This window comes from Sus scrofa, chromosome 9, assembly GCF_054392235.1.
Source record: "Sus scrofa isolate SSC_HxYL_T2T_F1_AM1 chromosome 9, Sscrofa_HxYL_maternal_Yorkshire_Landrace_v2.0, whole genome shotgun sequence".
NCBI classification, from domain to species: Eukaryota; Metazoa; Chordata; class Mammalia; order Artiodactyla; family Suidae; genus Sus; species Sus scrofa.
Window position 1 is genome coordinate 70,585,080 of NC_139391.1, and position 20,234 is coordinate 70,605,313.

Genomic DNA, 20,234 nt, shown 5'->3' on the forward strand with positions numbered 1-20,234 from the left:
ACGTTGGCGACCTAGGCTTGCTAAGGCTCATGGTGACCCAGTCACCCCACTGAACCCTCCCAGCCGAACCCGTGCTGGGGCAGAGGGAGTTTCAAACCCAGGTGGGAGGAGGGCATGTGCAGGTGGCTGCCAGGTGGGATGATTAGCTATAGGGTAGTGTCACTTTTGAAGACCCTTTCTGCTTTCATGGGGGTTGTGAAGAACACGGGGCCTTGGAGGAATTGGAAGCTGCTTTTGGCTATTTTTAACCAGATGGTGCCAAAGTCACTGTGCCCCGAAGCATTTTCCTTTTGACCTCATGCAGCTGTGTTGGCAGTTTTTGGGGCAGACTTCCCCTTTGGGGGACCCACACCCAGGGAGGAAAACGGATGAAGCCTAACTGTTCAGAGACCACAGCCTTCTCAGGAAGGATCTTTCGGAAACATCTAGTCCACCCTTTCTCTCTGAGCGGATGACACCCCAAGGGGCTGGGGCCCTTCCTGCCCTTAACGATAGTGGTTGCAGAGACAGCGGTTCCTCTCCCCAGGTGTGGGCTCCTGGGCCCGGGATGCGCTCCATTGTGGCCTCCGGGCCATTGTGGGACAGTCCTTGCTCTTCCTCGTGGCTCAGGAGAGCTGTTTGTGTCCCACCTCTAAGTCCAGCTCTCTTGCCCTAATACGGGGCTTCGCTTGGCCACCAAAATGGTTTCTGGCAGCTGGGGAAAAGCAATAGTCAGGGTGGAGAAGCAAGTGACATTTCGTAGCTGGAACCTGTTAGTCAGAGCAGGTGGCGCTTTCTGTTGCGTTGGTGGCTAAGTTCCCTCAAGCTAGTCACCATGGTTTTCCTCATTTCCAAAACTTGTGGCTGGTTCTGTGTATGCGCTGGTTTTTTTTTTTTTTTTTTTTTTTTACACTTAACCATGTTATGTCAAAACTCCTTAACTCTCTCCTCTCCGACAGACAGAGGTGGCCTCACCTGTGTGTCGTCCTGCTTTCTTGCTGTGCCCCTTGTAAGAGAGGAAAACCCTCTTTATTTAAAGCAACCTCCTTCCATTATTCTTTTTTTTTTTTTTTTTTTGTCTTTTTGCCTTTTCTAGGGCCGCTCCTGCAGCATATGGAGGTTCCCAGGCTAGGGGTCCAGTCGGAGCTGTAGCCACCGGCCTACACCAGAGCCACAGCAATGCGGGATCCAAGCTGCATCTTCAACCTACACCACAGCTCATGGCAACACCGCATCTTTAACCCACCGAGCAAGGCCAGGGACCGAACCTGCAACCTCATGGTTCCTAGTCGGATACGTTAACCACTGCCACGATGGGAACTCCACCTCCTTCCATTATTCTTTGACTATGTGTTTGTTCTTTTCCCTCATCCCTGCCATTGACTTTATTAGCAGATTCCTCAGTGCTGCTGGGGCAAAGGGCCTGGGGTCACCCTGGCTTTCCTTCACCTGCAGAATGTATGGGAAAGTAGGAAAGGGAGACCCACACTGCCTGCAGGTTTTGCCCAAGTCCTAGAACATGGCAGGGGAAGACCCACCACTGCAGTTCAGGGGATGGAACTCCCCCGAGACCCAGGCATTTTTGTTTGGTTTTGATCCTGCCTGTGATATGGTTCTGGGACACGTGTAAATACTGTTATCTGCTTTAGTCTCGGAATCGGTGTGGGAGCCAGTGAAGGGAAATTAGACTAGAAGTTGGAGGTTCATCTTGTGACTCGGACGAGCCCTTCACTGTGCTGGGCTTCAGGGTCTCTTCCTCTGCAAAACAGAGACACTGACGCTCTGCCACATCTCACCTCCTAAGGTCAGGCTAGGATGACAGCGTATATTGGAAAGCACTTTAAGAAGTGCTGCTGTGCGATATGAAAAATAAATTGACCAGGGATTTTAGGATTCAAAGCACTATGGCAGATAGTGGTGGCTGCTGTCCCCAGTGCCTGCCCCCTCCTCCTGGGGCTCAGGGAGAGGAAATAAATGCCTCAGGACTCCGGTGACATCTTTTGCAGGGAACTCTGTATCTGAGTGAATGGGGAAGCAGGGCCTCAGTGTTGGGGTGCTGGGGGAGGGGTGGTGGAGAGAGGAGAAAGAGACCTGGAATAAAATGCTAGAAGGAGAACTTGTAATATGTTATGTGACTATTTGGCAGAAGTTGCTGTGCAAATGCCAGAGTCTGCTGGCCCTGTCCATGAAGCCTGGAGGAAGGTGTCCTGGCCTGTCCCTGGTGCAGGGGCCCCGGGTTCTGGCCATTTCCAAGTCTGGTGGAGTGTACTCAGCTCTGTCTGGCCTGCCTTGGATGTGGTGGTTTTATCCTGAGCAGATTCAGGTGGGGCTCCAGGCCCTGCCTCAGGCTGGCGCTGTGGAACCTAACATCTCCAGGGCTGCCCCTGGATTACATTCTTTTCTTTCTTTCTTTCTTTTTTTTTTTTTTTTTTTGCTTTTTAGGGCCGCTCTTGCGGCACATGGAGGTTCCCAGGCCAGCGGCTGAATCAAAGCTGCAGCCGCCAGCCCCACACCACAGCCACAGCAATGCAGGATCCGAGCCATGTCCATGACCCACACCACAGCCCATGGCATTACCAGATCCCCAACTCCCTGAGCGAGGCCAAAGACTGAACCCACATCCCCACGGACCCTAATCGGTTTGCCAACCGCTGAGCCACAAAGGGAACTGCCCGGATTACATTCTTGAGAAGGAGTGGCGGTCACCTTAAGGTCCTCACCTAAAGATGGAAATGTTGCCGCAGTTGCTTTTATTGGTTTCCGAGAAAATCAAGTGAGATGATGCAGGAAAAGAAGCACTAAACGGTTAGTGCACAGTGAGCTGTGATGATATAACTTATCTAGTCTGTAAAATGGGTGATATAAGGGCCCCACTTACTTTGAAGATTGTGCGGCGACTCAAATGAGGTGAAAAATGACACTCCTCCAGTTTGACACAAATCCACCGTAGTGTGCTTGGTTATTGACATCCAAGTAAGGGCAGCTGTCTGCCCAAGCCATGCTGAGGTGTAAAGTGACAATGAGTGTGGGGTTAGCGAATTCGGAAGATCTGAAGATGGTTTTTGGTTTGGTGTCTGTGTAGTTCAAGTTTTCTGCTCCGTAAGTTTGTATCAAGAACAAAAGAAAGGAGTTCCCAGTGTGGCGCAACAGGTAACAAACCCAACTAACGTCCATGAGGATGTGGGTTTGATCCCTGGCCTTGCTTAATAGGTTGAGGATCCGGCATTGCCGCAAGCTGTGGCTTGGATCTGGCACTGCTGTGGCTGTGGCACAGGAGGCAGCTGCAGCTTCATTCCACCTAGCCTGGAAATTTCCATATGCTGCAGGTGTGGCCCTAAAAAAGAAAGGTGAAAATGAATAGCTGGTTCTCATATGTATGCTAAAGTGGTCTCAGTACTGACTGCACTACGAGGGATGGCCATAGAAGTAGTTTATTTACTTTTTTACATTCACCAGTTTACTATTCAGGATACAGATGAAGAGGTGTGTGTGGTGAGGTTCAGAAGGGTCTTGAGTGCAAGGATTTCTGTGACTCAGGAACACTCGGATGTGCACCCTCTTGACATATGGAAGTATTCACCAACCCAGTAGCTTCAGTCCAACTTATTTTATTGCTATATCAGGAATGAGATTGGCTATATAAATAAGAAGAAATTATCCTGGAGTTGTATGGATCAAGACAGACTTGTTTTTTTCATGAACCAGGAATCCCAGGGTAGGTAGGCATTCATAGCTGGTTTGGTGACTCCATGGGACCATCAGTGCCCAGGCCTGTCCCTGTGTGCAGGAGCTCATCATCATGCCACTTACCCTGCAGTTGCAAGATGGTTGCTGCATCTCCAGCCATTACCTCCACATTCCAGGTGGGAAGAAGTAAGAAGGGCCATTACCTTTATTAGGAAAGCACATGTGTTCCCAGAAACACCCACTTTGCTTTTCATTGGCCAAAACTGTATTCTGTGGCTACTCCCAGACACAAGGGAGTCTAATGAGGCAAGAATTTTTAGCATGGTGCCCTAAGGCCTTGCAATTTGGTAGGAAAGAAAGGAAAATAGATATTGGGCAGATAATTAATAATATATGCAGCAACAGTATAAGCTGATCGTGTGACTCTGCTTTTCCCAGGGAGTGTTGCCATGAGGCATCTTTGGAATTGGATGTCTCAGGGTCCAAAAGAGCATCTTGAAGAAGGACCTAAGTTAGAAGGAAGCAGGGACTAGGGGGTAGAGGGAGAATCAGGCCAGAGGGATAAACCTTATGAGCTAAGTGCTGCCTCTATGTGCCCCTGAGCCCCAGACTGTAGCCATGAGGCTGTCATGACCAGTAATCTTGGACCCGTGTATGTGTGGGTTGGGAATGTCCTGTGGGAAGCCATACAGGTACATTTCTTTATGAATGAGAGGAACGGGTCTGGGTTGCCACTTTTTTGCAAAGTGACCTTTTGCGGATGACAGGACATTCATAGGGGACTTCCGGAGTCAGAGGGCTGTAGGAGCTATATACTGGTATCCCAAGAACAGACCCCCTCACCTCTGCCTCCAACTAACGAGGCATTTGAGAACTTTCCATTCACCGTTCTTCATCTTTCCCCCTTAAGAAAATCCAGCAGCTCTCAGAGGGCTCCATGTTTGGCCACGGCTTGAAGCACCTGTTCCACAGCCGCCGCCGGTCTCGGGAGAGGGAGCATCAGACGTCTCAGGATTCCCAGCAGCAGCATCAGCAGGGCATGTCCGACCATGACTCCCCGGACGAGAAGGAGCGCTCCCCGGAGATGCACCGCGTCTCCTACGCTGTGTCCCTGCACGACCTGCCCGCCAGGCCCACCGCCTTCAACCGCGTGCTGCAGCAGATCCGCTCCCGGCCCTCCATCAAGCGGGGCGCAAGCCTGCATAGCAGCAGTGGGGGCGGCGGCAGCGGGGGCAGCAGCCGGCGCACCAAGAGCAGCTCCCTGGAGCCCCAGCGCGGCAGCCCCCACCTCCTGCGCAAGGCCCCCCAGGACAGCAGCCTGGCCGCCATCCTGCACCAGCACCAGTGCCGCCCCCGCTCCTCTTCCACCACCGACACGGCCCTGCTGCTGGCTGACGGTGGCAACCTCTTGGCCGAGGAGGCGGAGGGTCTCGGTGACAAGGTGAGGCGGGACCGGAAGAGGCCTTCTGGGTGGGGGCTACTCAGAGGCAGGAGCCCCTTGCTAAGGGGCCTCCAGCCTGGGGGTGCGGTCACCCTGCTGCCTGCAGAGCTGTCTGTCTGATTGAAGGTGCCAGCGATAGAACTAAGCCAAAAGCAGGAGATGATCCCCAGATGGCTGATATTTGTTTGTTTAGGGATTTGTTTTTCAAAATTATCTTTCGTTGAGGCTGATAACTAATTTTGGTTTGTTTTCCTCAAATAAGCTCTCAAGAGGCAGTAAAGACAGTGGTTGTGAGCACAGACTAGTGTCAGTCCTGGTCCTGCCACTTATTGCCTGAGTCTCTGAAATTTTTTTGTCCTTCACTTTCCCCAATTGAAAATGGACGTGATCATAGGAGAGTTACTGTAGGATTCAATGGGTTCATACATATCAGATATTTGGAATGGAACATGGCATATTATCATTTTTCGTCTTTTTTTTTTTTTTTTTTTTAGGGCCGCACCCGTGGCATGTGGATGTTCCCAGGCTAGGGGTCTCATCGGAGCTGTTGCTGCCTGCCTATGCCACAGCCACAGCAACGCCAGATCCGAGCTGCGTCTGCAAACCTACACCACAGCTCACGGCAGCGCTGGATCCTTAACCCACTGAGCAAGGCCAGGGATCAAACCCTCATCCTCATGGTTCCTAGTCAGATTCGTTTCTGCTGCGCCACGGCGGGAACTCCCCATAGTATCATTTTTATTATTACCAACCAAAGAAGATAGAGGAGGAATCCACAGAGGGTTGTTTGGTGAGGAGAAAATCTAGTTCAGTACTTTCTGAATTTCTATATTCATTCTTTTATTCATGTAATAATCATATCTTGCATACTTGTTATCTGCTGTAAGAACAAACAGGCCAGAGGTGACATCCTCACAGAGCTCAGTGAACAGAAGGGAGGCAGATGGATGAACGAACAGGATGGGGCGATAAGGCTGTGTTAGAGGCCATGGGAGCTTGTTGGCAAAGACCTTCTGGAGGAAGCCATTGAGCTGAATCTTGAAGAAGGAATATAATTTAACCAGGGAAGAACTGGCAGGAGTGGTGGGGGAGGAAGCGTGTAGTGTGTACAAAAGCCAGCTAGCTCATGCCGGGGACTACCAGGGGTTCGTGGTGGTTGGAGCATCCAGCACTTTTCCGGACTGATAGGTAAGCAGAGGTTAGATCACAAAAGGCCTTACCATGTTGATTCTGGAGTAGGGTGAAGTTATCAATGGGCGTTAGGCAGGAAAATGGCAGGAGGAGGTCCCTTTGGGTCTCAGTGTAGTCAGTAGATTAGGAAGGGGGACGGGAGTGAGTCAAAGAAACCATTATCGGAGCTGTTGGTAGGGTGTCCAAGCTGCAGCAGTAAGGATGGAAAAGTAGAGACAAATTCAGAAGACCTTTGGCAGTTCGCACCCATCGTACAGGGAGAGAAAGTGGACGTGGAAATGAAGGAAGAAGAGCAGAAGAGGATTCTAGGGTTTCTGGGCTTAGCCAGTTTAGGAACGGGACATCTCTAGTTGAGGAAACACAGGAGAAGGAGCATGTTTGGGGAGGAAAGTGGTGAGTTCACTTTTGCACATGTTGAGGTGCAGGTGCCTCTGGGAACTCCCCATCTAAAGAACACCCATTGGGAGTTCTTGCTGTGGCGTAACAGGATCGTTGGGTGTGCTAGGACACAGGTTCCATCCCCAGCCCGGCATAGTGGGTTATGGCTCCAGCACTGCTGCAACAGCCGCTTCGGTGGCAACTGGGACTCAGAGCTGATCCCTGGCCCAGGAACTCCATGTGCCTGCAGGGCAGCCAAAAAAGAGAGAGAGAGGAAAAAAAAAAAGGAACACCAACTGGCGGTTGGGTTCATGGAAGAGAAGTCTGAGGTTGGGGCTCATGCTCTGGGAGCCAGCACAGAACTTGATATCCTGGGGGTGTGTGAGACCCTTGAAGGGCAGGTGCTGAGTGGGAAGGAGGCCAAGACAGGGTTGTTGTGTGAGGGACAAGAGTCGCCAGTTCTGTAGGAGTGAACTCGGAGAGAGACGATGCTGGAGCATAAGGAGAAAGGCGTTTGATGAAGGAGGAAGTACACAACCGAGTGAAATGGGGCAGCAGTGACAGGTCAGATCTAGGTTGGGGAATGTACCTAGACAGTTGTTGGTAACCGTGGCAAGAAAGCAGTTTCCGTAGATTGAGGAGGTGGTGGAAGTGGAGGGCCAGCTCCTCTGGGGAGAAGGAGGCCACTATTGGTCAATGAAGCCTGGTTTTCTTTTTTTTGGGCGGGGGGCACACCTGCAGCATATGGAGGTTCCCAGGCTGAGGTCGAATCGGAGCTGTAGCTGCCGGCCTATGCCATAGCCACAGCAATGACAGATCCGAACTGTGTCTGCGACCTACACCACAGCTCACGGCAACGCCGGATCTTTAACCCACGGAGTGAGGCCAGGGATTGAACCTGAGTCCTAATGGCTGTCAGTCAGATTCGTTTCCACAGAGCCATGATGGGAACTTCTTCATTAGTTGTTAAAAGAAGGACAGGAAGGGCTGCCCATCCCTGGTAGGCCAGGAACAGGGCTTTTGACTTTATTGCAGTGAGCTGAGAAGTCATTAGGTTTTGTACAGATGAGCAGCACCCTGTAAGAAGACCACCCTGGCTGCTGTGTGCAAGGGACCGGGGCGTGAGCAGGGAGTCCGGCTTGGTAGCTGTTGAAAGCCTCCAGGGGTAAGGGGACAGGGGCTTGCTGCAGGATAGGAATGGAGGAAGTGACTGGATTTGCTTCAGAGATCAAACCGCAAAGGTTCCTGATGGCCGCAGGGCATGACCGAAAGGGCAGAGATGGCTCACATGTTTCCGACCTGGCAGCCGGAGAGAAGAAATGGACATGAACTGAGTCAGGGAAGACAGCAAATGGACCAGCTCTCTGCGGAGCTGTGGGGGCAGGAATCAGAGCTAATCTTTGGACGTGTTACATTTGAGATGGCTGTTAAACATCCGTGTGGAAATGCCAAAGAGGCAGTCGGATGTTGGAGTCTGGAGAGAGACTCGGGCTGGAGGCAGACACTTGGGGGTTGTCAGCATATTTCAAATGATGGTACTGGACCGTCTGCAAACATGGATTCTACAGCAGGGACGTTTGTGCCAAGAGTGAGATCTAGATGTGTCGGCTAAAAGGGAAGCTGTTGCTGTGGCTGTGATGTAGGCCAGCAGCTGTAGCTCCGATTCGACCTCAGCCTGGGAACCTCCATATGCTGCAGGTGTGGCCCCCAAAAGCAAAAAAAAAAAAAAAAAAAAAAAAAAAAAAGAGTGAAAACCAGGCTTCATTGACCAATAGTGGCCTCCTTCTCCCCAGAGGAGCTGGCCCTCCACTTCCACCACCTCCTCAATCTACGGAAACTGCTTTCTTGCCACGGTTACCAACAACTGTCTAGGTACATTCCCCAACCTAGATCTGACCTGTCACTGCTGCCCCATTTCACTCCTTGCTTCCTGTTTAGCCAACACATCCAGATCTTACTCTTGGCACAAACGTCCCTGTGGTGGGGGGAAGGGAGACCCGCAGGGGCCAGCAGGATGCACCAAGTGGTTCAGCCCTTAGTGAGCAAGTATTTTGCCTGCAGCAGCTGCCAGGCCTGCCTCTCACTGCTGAGTCAATGGGTACTTTTTAAAAATCAAATTAGAACAGTCCTGTCAAGTCAGGGTCTCGGGTCCTACAGCCGTTTTATGAGGAGGGAACTTTGGTCCAAGCATTTGGAGCAGGGCACTGTTGGAGGCTGCGGAGGGGTTGCTGATGTTTGCGGACCGGAAATGCAGGGAGCTGGGGAGCAGGGGTGGCGGCAGGGCTGGAGGGGAGCATCAGCTGGGGAGCTTCTCCATGAATTTTGTGTTTGGTCTTCACACGGCCCCCAAGATATCTGGGAAGCAGGCAACATTCTGTCCTTGTCGCTGGTGGAAGACCAGGGCTGGAGACTCTTGGGTGAGCTGACAGGGTAGGGATGGGGGGATTCCCTGGGGTCGAGGTGGGAATGGGGGAGATGGTTATTTCTGTGACTGCGTTATATCCTTATTTAGAACTTTCATCTTTCCAACACTTTGTCATATGTGTTGCTTGGTTAGTCCTGATATCCCTGTGAAGTTGTCAGAGTGGATAATATTGACTCCATTTTACAGATGAGCAGACTGAGGCCTAGAGGAGTCAGGAGGCCACTTGCCTGAGGGCACACACCTAGTTCATGGCAGAGAGAAGACTAGCCCCGCTGTTTCTAGCAACTGCACAAGACTAAACTGAGATCCCCGAAACCACCAGGGACCATTTCATGCAATACCCGTGATGAGCTGGTTGCTTTAGCCTGAGGATGGTGACTTTATCTCTTTACCATTTTCTCTTCCACTGTACAACCTTCCTGACCTGGTGCTGTCCCTCTAGGGGTGGGCGTGGTCCTGGGGGAATGTGTCCATGTCCCAAGGAAAGGGGTCTTCCAGTCATCCGTAAACCCTGCTCAGTCAGCTGATTCCCGCAGACCCAGAGGCAGTTGGCTGGTGTGAGAAGCTGGTGATGGTTCCACCCTGGGCTCTGGGCATGAATAGAAGGGATTCTTTTCTCTCTAGTAAACACAGCCCCACATGGTCTCTGCAAGCTCCCTGGTGATTACTAGCGTCTATTTTTAATTCATAAGCCTCCCCCACTCCCCACACCCCTTGCCATTGTTCCAACTCAGCAGCTGGCTTTCGGGCCAGAGCTGGCCCTGTCAGGGGTTGAGTTACCCAAACACCCTGGAGGCAGCTGAGGTTCCTCAGCTGTCCTTTGAGGCTCCCCTCAGCCCCTCCCTAAAAAAGGAGGGGACCTGGAGCCACACGCACAGGGAGCCGGGGTGCAGCAGAGGGGCAGAGTGGAGTTCCCGGTCCCAGGAAGCAGGTCAGCCTTGCTGATGTCGTCTGCAGGTCATCAGAGCCACTTAGCGTCTTAAATGATTCCCCTTTCAAAACGAAAACAGATTGTCCTCTCAGACTCGCCATTTCTGCTTTCTGCTGTTTGTGTGACTCCGAGCAAGCCAATCACTAAAATGGAAAAATAAAGGCATCATTATTGGAGCCCTGGGGCATGGGGAGGTGAAGAGAGAATGAAGGGGAGGTCTGAGGTCCCCATTTGTGTGTGGCCTTAACCTCTGGAACCCCAGGTCCTGGAGGCTGCAGCAGGAACCGCTGGTTGTATGTACAGTAGCAGTGGAGTTGGGCTGCCTGGTTCCTTGGCAGATAAGTCCATCCACCTCCCCCAGCTATCCCCACCCCATTTCTCTTTCGCTGAGCAGCAGTTCCTAGAAAACATAGCGAACTCTAAGGAAAATGGAATAACTCTTCTATCCTGCCTTGAGGACCTGCTCCCAGCCTCTCAGGGAGTGGATCAGCTGCAGGGGTCGAGGCTCCTATTCTCTTGCTCCCACCTTTGGCTTGGTCAAGGCTTCCCTCTCGGCCTTGGTTGCAACCTCTCCCCAGGGTCGCCGCATTTAGAAGGCTGGAGGGTCTTGGGAGAGGGAGAGCGCAGGAGTGCTGGCTTCAGAGCCAGCTCTGCCAGCCTGGCCCCCTGACCTCTGCCAGCTGGTCCCCCTTAGGAAGAGGTGCAGCATGGGTGGGGGATGGGAGCCCAGCTCACAGAGGGTGACCGGAGCCCTGGGAGACCTTAGCCACAGGCCAGCTAAGGCTCTGCTGCCCCCTGGCTTTGCACCTGGCAGGCAGGGTGGGAGAGAGGACCCGGTGCTGTGGGCGGGCGAGCAGAGAGGTTAGAGGTGACGTCATGCTGGATGCTGCCTCGTGGCCTCGCAGAGGTGTTATCTGTTGGCCCCAGATGCCAAGACCTGGGGCGATAGCTCATCACCTAAACCAGAGCAGACTCTGGACGGCCTGTCCTGTCCAATCCTCCACCAGATTTATTCAACAACAAGATTTCTTCTCTGCCCTGGCATAAATAAGCACCCCTGTTTACTCCAAGGGATGGCACGTGAGGGCCACCCTTAGCTCCAGGCTCTTGCCAAGAAGACAAATCTTTTTTTTTTTTTTTTTGTCTTTTGTCTTTTTGTCTTTTGTTGTTGTTGCTATTTCTTGGGCCGCTCCCGCGGCATATGGAGGTTCCCAGGCTAGGGGTTGAATCGGAGCTGTAGCCACCGGCCTACGCCAGAGCCACAGCAACGCGGGATCCGAGCCGCGTCTGCAACCTACACCACAGCTCACGGCAACGCCGGATCATTAACCCACTGAGCAAGGGCAGGGACCGAACCCTCAACCTCATGGTTCCTAGTCGGATTCGTTAACCACTGCGCCACAACGGGAACTCCCAAGAAGATGAATCTTGGCAGAGGTCATTGAGGGGCCTGGTTTATTTATGTCTGGGAGGTGGGTGGAGCCCTCTATGCCGAGAGGTTTGCCAACAGGTCCCCTTGGCACCTGCAGGAGGCTGGCCCGTTTATCTGTGAGGCCTCCTGTTGTGTCTGAGCTTTTATAGGCCAGGTTCTATGAGAGGCTGACAGAGCCTTGTCCAGCTGGGCCCGCTGGCCTGTCCACACAGATGCATCCAGCTTCAGAGTTGCATTATACTCTGCTCGAGGGTGCTCGGGTCTGTGCCAGCCTGAATTCACATCCCGTCGCTGGGAAGGACAACTGCTGTCTCTGTTCACCTCCTCCACCCTGTCGTCCTCTCTTCCCTTCCATCTTCCTCTCTGTGTGCAAAGCCCTCTTGGGCAGAGGGGTAGTCAGGAGGGCCTCCCAAGGCGGTGCCCACACTGTCAGCTGCTCGCCAGGCCAAGGCAGGGCAGCTCTGTACTTTGCTGGAAACCTCTGCCCCCCATCTCAGTGATTAAAAGTCCCTGTTTCCCAGGACCTCCCCACAACAGTATATCTGTGGTACTGGTGAGTGAAGAAATTCTTCCTTGGTGTTCCCATCGTGGTGCAGGGGAAAGGAATCCCACTAGGAAACATGAGGTTGCAGGTTCGATCCCTGGCCTCGCTCAGTAGGTTAAGGATCTGGTGTTGCCCTGAGCTTTGTGAAGCTTGCACACATGGCTTGGATCCTGCATTGCTGTGGCTGTGACGTAGGCTGACAGCTGTAGCTCCGATTCGACCCTTAGCCTGGGAACCTCCATAGGCCACTGGCGCGGCCTTGAAAAGCAAAAAAAAAAAAAAAAGGAAAAGAAAGAAATTCTTCCTTTAGTCTGATTGGAGTTCCTCATGTGCAGATGGAGCCGCCTTGCCTCTTAGGGGTTCTGTCTAGTTAGATGAGGGGCCAAAAAATGAGGACTCCCCCTTACCTAAAGCTCTGACACCAGGGATCATAAGTAGCAGCAGCCTCTTGACTTTAGAACAGGATTTTGGACTCAGTTGCTCCAGCAGGCAGTAAGGCCTGTGGAATTAGCCCTTTTTCACCTCTCCCCTGCCCCCAACATCCATGACCTTATTATTATTATTTTGTCTGTGCCTGTACCATGTGGAAGTTCCCAGGCCAGGGATTGAACCTGTGCCAGTGCCAACACCAGATCCTTAACCTGCTGAGCCACCAGGGAACTCCCATGACTTTCTCTTTAGATAGAGCATGCCCAGTGCTCTCCAGATTAGCTCCGGCTTCTGAGAGTACAAAATCCCCTTGGGTACAGGGCGTGAAGTTAGATAATGTCCAGATTACCTAGCAAGACCTGATGTCATGCCTACTCAACCCACCTGGCTCTAGGCACGGGCCCAAACTAGCAGGAGACCCTGGGGCCCTCTGCAGCCTGGGGGTAAGATGCTGCCAGCCCAGACGTGGTGGGAGATGCCAGGCAGGCCCCTAGCCTTCCCCCCCAGGAGCCTCGGTCCCAGCCCCTCAGACACGCCCCAGCAGAAGGTATGCTCCAGCTTTGGGTGCCAGCCCCCCAAACCAGGGCTGATAAGAGGAGCTCTCTGTCATCAGTTGAGGGGCTGGCACTGGCGATGCAAGTGTGGGTCCTGGGAGCTGGCATTGGTCTCCCCAGCCACCAGGCACATTCCTTTCTGGATCTACCACATAAGATGCGAAATGTGACCCTGGTCCCCTCTGGTGCCAGATGAGGCAATGGAAATACAGTATCAGTTACCCGATTCCTGCTCTGCCTCTTCTTTCTTTTCATAGGTGCAGTTTGGGCTTTTTTTCTTTCTGCGCCACGGGGCAGAGGACGCTGAAATCGGAGCCGCAATGAGCGTGCACACCCGCTGCTTTCTTTCTAGGCTCCTAGGGACCCCAGAGCTCCCCTGAGCTGCAGTGGGAGCTGGAGGCAGTGAGTGGAGTTCCGGGGGACAGTACCCTTCTCTGACCTCCCCGCTGTCTCCAGTGACAGGCGCTGGGGTGTGGCAAACAGCTTGTCTGGCTGTTCTTTGCCTCCTGACTCCTTCCGCCGCCCGGCCCCTGCACCCCCAGCCTGCAAAGGCTGCCTCTGCTGACCTTGCTTCTTTTGTCTCCTTGACCTTCCTCCAAGTCTGGATTTGGGGGGTGTGCTCACTGCATCCTTTTCTACCTCTTTGGATACCCCATTACCGGGACCCCAGAGCTGGGCCAGTATCTGTAGCTCATGAATAATTCAGCCTGCTTATTAGACGCTAAATCAGATCCTAAGTGATACTGTGACCAGGAGGCCTCCTTTGGGTGGCCCGAAAGGCGAACCCTGCCCTGGAAAGAAGAGTGCTCTCTGTGATGTTAACTTCGTTGTATAAGGTTTCTTCACTGCCTGAGCAGACAGCTTCAGACCCAAATATTATCTGGGCGCCATGCCTGTCTCCTGGCTCCTCAAGGGTTTGGGGTATGATGGGCACCACCCCCCGACTATGCTGGCCATGGCTGGGGCCTTTGACATGTCCCTTTGAGCCTTCCTGACTCCGACACCCAGTTGAACAGCATGCTGCACTTTGCAGACAGCTTTCACGTACATTTCTTCTTGAATCACATCAGCTCACAGCAAGCTCTGAGCCCTTGAGTCAGCAGGATGCCCCAAGAGTTCTATGTTTCAGCTTTTAGAAAGGATTCATCCTAACTTATTCTTGGCAGATCAGGTGGGGTGGAGAGTGCTCTGCTTCCTAAAAACTGCCCCTGAAGGAGATGCTGCTTCCTCTCTGGGTCACTTTCTCCTGGACCTATCCCCGGTGTCCCTTCCCCCAGGGAAATAGAAGGCATGGTTTGTTCCTTTTTTTCTACCTGCCTGGCACCAATTTTGATTTTCCTAGAAGTGACCTAGGTGAGTGGTCCTCTCTACGGCTCGGCATCTGGCTCATGTCTGTGCCCGAGAAGGACTCTGTAACAGGAGTGCCCGTGGCAGTAGATGGGCAAAGGACCTGGGGACGTAAGGGGTGACCTCCCCTTTCCCTGGAAGCCGCTGAAAGGTGGCGCGGTGTGTGCACGCCCCCCGGCTCTCTCCATGCTGGCTTCACCTGTCTGATTTCCTTCCTTCCTTCCTTCCTTCCTTCCTTCCTTCCCTCCTTCCTCCCTCCCTCCCTCCCTCCCTTCCTTCCTTCCTCCCTCCCTCCCTCCCTTCCTTCCTTCCTTCCTCCTCTTTTTGCTCTTTATGGCCACACCTGCGCCACATGGAGGTTCCCAGGCTAGGGGTCCAATCAGAGCTACAGCTGCCAGCCTATCCCACAGCCACAGCCACACGGGTTCGAGCTGCATCTTCAACCTACACCACAGCTCACGGCAACGCCGGATCCTCAACCCACTGAGTGAGGCCAGGGATCGAACCCGCATCCTCATGGATACTGGTTGGGTTCATACTGCTGAGCCACAATGGGCACACTCCCTCTGTCTGCTTTTCCAACCTCTGCACATGCTCCCAGGAAACGTGCCCACCTGGGTTGCTCTAGTTCATCCTGAAGAAGGTGAACGTTCCTCTTGCATGTCCCAGAGGGGCTCTTTGGTGACAGACGTTTCTAAGAAAGGGCACCTGTTGGCTGCTCAAAGAGTGGGTGCCAGGGGAAGGATCTCTGAGTGCTGACCACTTCCCAAATGCCTGCCAGCAGCTGCCAGCCTTTCATGGGGGACTTGTAACTGCGAGATTTTCACTGCGCATTTGGAACCTGAGGTTTTTTTCTTTTCTTTTTTTTTTTTTTTTTTTTTTTGTAAGGCCTCACCTTGTATTGGAAGCTACTAAATTTAGCTGCTTTTCAGCGTTAGTCTTTGCTCCTAAAGCCTATGACTTCTCAGCTTTCCCACCCTTCAGAATGTGTGCGTGGCTTGTGCTTTTTTTTTCCCAAGAGAAAGAAAAATAAGTCGGAAGAGTTTTTGAGTGTGGTGGGGCAGGGAGGGGGGAGCCCAAGGAATAATAACAAGAGCAAAGGGAGGGACAAAAAATTTCATATTTAAGCGTATTACAAATTGTTACCTTTAGAATGGGTAAGCGCTGAGGTCCTGCTGTACAACACAGGGAACTCTCTCCAGTCTCTGGGGATAAACCATGATGGAAGATAATATACAGAAGGGAATGTATTTATGTGTGTGACTGGGTCATGTTGCTGTACAGCAGAACTTGGGGAGTTCCCGTTGTGGCGCAGTGGTTAACGAATCCGACTAGGAACCATGAGGGTGCGGGTTCGGTCCCTGCTCTTGCTCAGTGGGTTAACGATCCGGCGTTGCCATGAGCTGTGGTGTAGGTTGTAGACACGGCTCGGATCCTGCGTTGCTGTGGCTCTGGCATAGGCTGGCAGCTACAGCTCTGATTAGACCCCTAGCCTGGGAACCTCCATGTGCCGTGGAAGCGGCCCAAGAAATGGCAAAAAGACAAAAAAAAAAAAAAGAACTTGGCACAACATTGTAAATCCACTATACTTCAGTAAAAGTTAAAAAAAAAAGTGAGAAAAAAGAGTATCAAAGAAAGAAGGGACATTGCATGAAAGCAAGGGAAAGAGGAAGAAAAAACTTAACTAAGGGGAAGCCAGGGGAAGAGGGCTGAGACCCGCTGGCTGTGCCTAGGGTCTTGCATACACGACCTGGGCTTCCCTCCAGGGTCCTCTTCCAGGACAGCTAGAGCCCATCTGTCACCCTGGCCTCAGGCTGACTTGAAACAGCAGAAAGAGTGAGGCCCAAGACGCCTGCCCCGGCTCAGATGGGGCCTGTCCCTGCCAGGCTAGCAAGGAGGTGGCAAGGCGGCCAAGATTTAACTGAAAGTCCACTGGGTGGCGATGACCCAGCAGCACCCTCTCTCTGCACAAGGACAGTTGCTGGGTGGCTCATGTCTTTTCAGAGCCTGTTGCTTTCGTGCCGTGTCCTCCTGCCACTCAGCGTTGCTCCATGTGTAGCCATTTGGAGCTCTGTCTATCCGAGAGAAAATGGTGTGCGTGTGTGTGTGTGTGTGCGCGCGCGCACGTGCACAGGCTGTACGTACACATGTGAAGGAGCCTCAGGACTAGTCATTGATTTCAGTAAAACCTACGCTACGTCAGGCATTTTTACTCATTTGATCCTCACTGCAGCCCTGGGGAATAATGATCATAGGTATGATTTTGCAGCTAAGGGAGCCGAGACTGGGCTGCAGAGCATCTCTAGGACTCGGCTCATCTACCTTCTCCTCTGTCTCCCAAGGCTGTGGGTCTCATTCCTAAGGCTGCCCCCTCCAGGCTGCTGCTCTGTGGGTGCCTCCACTTCCTCTAGAGGTTGTGAAGACACACGCACCAGGCCTGTCACCAGGCCCGTCGAGGCTGCATTGCTAGCGAGTGGCAGGGTGAGGATTTATAGCAGGCCTTCTGACCCAGGCCTTCTGCCGCACCACTGAAAGCATAGCCAGTGCCCGGGAGCGAGGTGACTTCCTGTGACACATTCTCCTCCCCCCAGGGCTTTCCGGGTGACACCCCCCCCCTCCAGTACCTCCCCATGCCCTTGTGGAAAATGAGCCTTGCTGTCTTGACCAAGGTCACCCAGCAAGGGTGGAGCTGAGACCCAGATCCGGTCACTGTGGCTCCTGGGGCCCCCACCCCCAGAACGTGAAGCTCTGCATCCTTGGCAGATTTGGGAACTTGTCAGACTTGGAAAGACAAGAACAGACTCCGGGGAGGGGGGGAACCTCTGTCCTGCTGGCGTGCGTGGCAGACGCCCTCCTGGTTCCTGTGGGTCCCTTTTCTCCTGCAGGACTGGTTCACCCTGAGCTCTATCTGCCTTTTTCCTGCTCTTCAGTTATTGTCCTGATGGGAGGGGAGCTGCATCTTCTCTTTCGGGAGATGCCAGGCACCGTGTTGGCAGTGATCCTCCTCAGGGTCTAATGGTGGTGCAGTGAGGCCTTGAAGGAACCTCTTGTTGGTGCTTCTGAGCCTTTACGGTCCCAGGAAGAGAGAGGGAAAGCTTGTGAGATGTCTCGAGGGTCCCAGGGCTCAGCTCACTCAGCCCCCTCCTCGCCCCTGCGTCCCTGTTGCCACCGTCTTCTCTCTCCCCCTGCCCCTGTTTTGCTTGTAGGGAAAGCTTGCCCATCTGAGCTTGGTGGAGCCTAGAAAGGAGGGGGCGGAGGAGGGATGTCTTGAGTGTGCAAAGACCAGGGTGCCTCCATGGCTGCCTAGGACAGACCACAGCAGATGGACTGCCTTCTGTCGCAGCTCAATGAGATAGAGCAGGCAGTCACTCCACAGCCGTGCCTACTAGAGAGGGCCAGTCTTATGCACAGTGAAGGGTCTGGATGAGTTAAGATCTGATCCCTGCCTTCCTAGAGGCAGTAAGACCTGAGACTTGTTTATGCAAGAGGAACAGTGCACAGGGCCCGAACCACAGAAGGGAGGTCATCTATAGACACGGGGTGCTGCCACTCCTGACCCCATGTGCCCCTGATTGCACGTGCTTGAAATTGCCAGAAATTGGGACCTGTGTCATGTGATCTTCCTGGGCTCCTGTCCTCACACACCCCAAGTCATCAGCCACCATAAATGTTTGTAAAGTTTCCACGAGCCTGGGGTGTGGGGACTCCTGATCTTGGTGTTTTGGCTGAGGTGCCCTGGCATTGGGCCCTAGAGATAGCACTGGACCCTTATCTCTCTGCACCTTCTTGAACTTGGGGCCGCCCCGTCAGCATGATCCACACCAACACTTAGTATTTAAGCCCTGAGCCCCTTGCCAGGCTCAAGTGGGTGCAGATCTGCGACGTCTTTGACTGTGGGAAGCTGCCATTAGAGAGACCCCGTGGGGAGCCCTGAACTCTGCCGGCCACCCTGGCGTCCTCCTCATAGCTTGTCTTTCTCGACTGTGGCCCTCTGGCCCCCTCTGCTGGCCACTCACAGGATTTCTTGCCAGGATGTTCAAGATGAAGTCCAAGGAGGAAGAGACTGCTGTGAGTTTGCCATCCACGTTTTATCTTGTGTGTTTTGGCCCGGGCAGTCCCAGGAGGGCAGGCAGTGGGAAGCAAAAGCTAGAGGGGAAGTAGCTACAGTGGTGTCCAGAGCAGAGAGTACATTTCTAGGATCTTAGAGGAGAGGAAGTCCCCCGCTTAGGCTGGCTGCTGTCTGGTTCCTCCTGGAGGTTATCAGAGTAGGAAGGATGCCTTGGGAGCGATGGTGCCTTCAGCCAGTGGGCAGGGCAGCAGGGGACTCCAGGCTGAGCTGCTTGTATGAAGGACTGCCATGGAGCAGTCGGGGCTCCAGCCCTTTAGGTTTTGAAGAGCTCCCCTCCATCCTGGAAGCCTGGCTAGGAGGCCCCCTTCCATCCTGAGGCTTAAAGAGTCCATGGGATTGTTCCTGTTTGTGAGAGGGGCTTCTGATGGTTAGAGGTGTTTGCGCGTGTGCATGAGGGGAGGGGAGGGGCATAGCATCTGTCCGGGTGGGTGAAAGTTGCAGGTGCACGTGCTGCCATGTGCTCCCTGCGTTGCCATGTGCACCCCGCCCCCCCCACCCCAGGCAGGAGTTGTCGCCTGTCACACCCTGGTGGCCTCATGCCCATTTGGACTCACAGTGGCAACAGCTCGACTTGGGGATGGGCAGAGTGGAGGTGGGGGCCACCTCGTCAGGGCTTGGTCCGCCCGCTCGGTGGTGATCCTCCCTTTCTCCTCCCAGATGGGAATGAGCAGCCGTGAGCCCCGGGGGAGGGGGAATCTCCCTGAGCAATCCGCCCCTAATCCCCACGCTGGGCCTCAGACTGGAGATGGCGGCTGCAGAGCCCGGGGGCTCGGGCACACCTGCTCGCAGACCCCGGCTTTCCTTGGCAAGCCCAGTGCTGCCCAGGGACTGTGACCCTGGGAGTCTGGCACAGCCGGCAGAAAGTTGGGGCCTCAGAGCCCCTGGCACCCCATCGCCAGCATGGCTTCGGGAATCGGTACCCACGCAGGTGAGGCCCTCGTGAGGGTGGGGTCGTGGGGTGGAAGGAGGCCATTTCTGCAGTTTATCAGCGGGCCGTGCTCCTCTCCTGCTCTGTCGGAGGGAGGCCCCCTCTCCTGTCCTCTCTCCATTGCAGAGCTGGGAGAGGGAGGAGGGGCGAGTACCAGGCCTCCAGGCTTTTTCGGCTGAGGGCTGCTGGGACGATCCCTGGGGTTGGGAGGGGGGACCTCCAGAAACCAGTGACCAGGCGTCACTCCACTTGCAGCCAGAGTTGAAGTTAAGTGGAAAGGGTGTTCCTGGTTGTGGTCGCCTCTGCCGAGGCAGAACCAGTGACAGGGATGAGAGAATCAGTGAGCACGACCCCCAGTGGACAGTGGGAGGGTCCGGAAGGAGCAAAGTGTTGGGCGCAGCGCTTGGAGCTTTCAGAGCATTTGGAGGATGGAGAATGGAGGAGGCCCCGAGGTGGAGGGCGGGGGGGTTCCAGCCAGGAGTGTGGGTGTGGGGAGGCAAAGGGGACTGCAGGACATTTGTGTGGACAAAAGGGCATTGTTCTCTGCAGGGCAGGGAATGAGGCAGCTGAACGGAGGGTGTGGTTTTAACCAGAATCAAGGGGTGGACCGAACGGAAAGGACTGGAATCTGAGGGCTGGATGAGAGGAGGGTCGTCCTGCCAGGAAGGGTCACCCTTAGGATCAGGATGGGAGGAAGCACCTGCCAGTTGTGGGGGGGCTGATTGAAGCCTCCACCCAGGGTCAGGCTGCCTGGAGATCGCAGGTGCTGCATGAATGGATGCATGAGTGAGGTTCCTTGTCTGTATGGACTCTGCACCCTGCAGTCCCTTATAGCAGCG

General features: G+C 53.8%; 1 protein-coding gene across 4 annotated transcripts in view; it reads left to right on the forward strand.

Moving 5' to 3' along the window:
* Positions 1 to 20,234, forward strand: part of TMCC2 (transmembrane and coiled-coil domain family 2) — a 42,528-nt gene that overhangs the window by 10,238 nt on the left and 12,056 nt on the right. For 2 of the 4 annotated variants that reach the window (XM_021063276.2, XM_021063277.2), the window contains exon 2: positions 4,577 to 5,107. In XM_021063276.2, coding sequence (XP_020918935.1) covers positions 4,577 to 5,107 — 531 coding nt within the window. Of the gene's footprint in view, positions 1 to 4,576; positions 5,108 to 18,200; positions 18,407 to 20,234 lie in introns of those variants that run through there. The other 2 variants (XR_014815639.1, XM_013979612.3) reach the window with 1 other exon arrangement.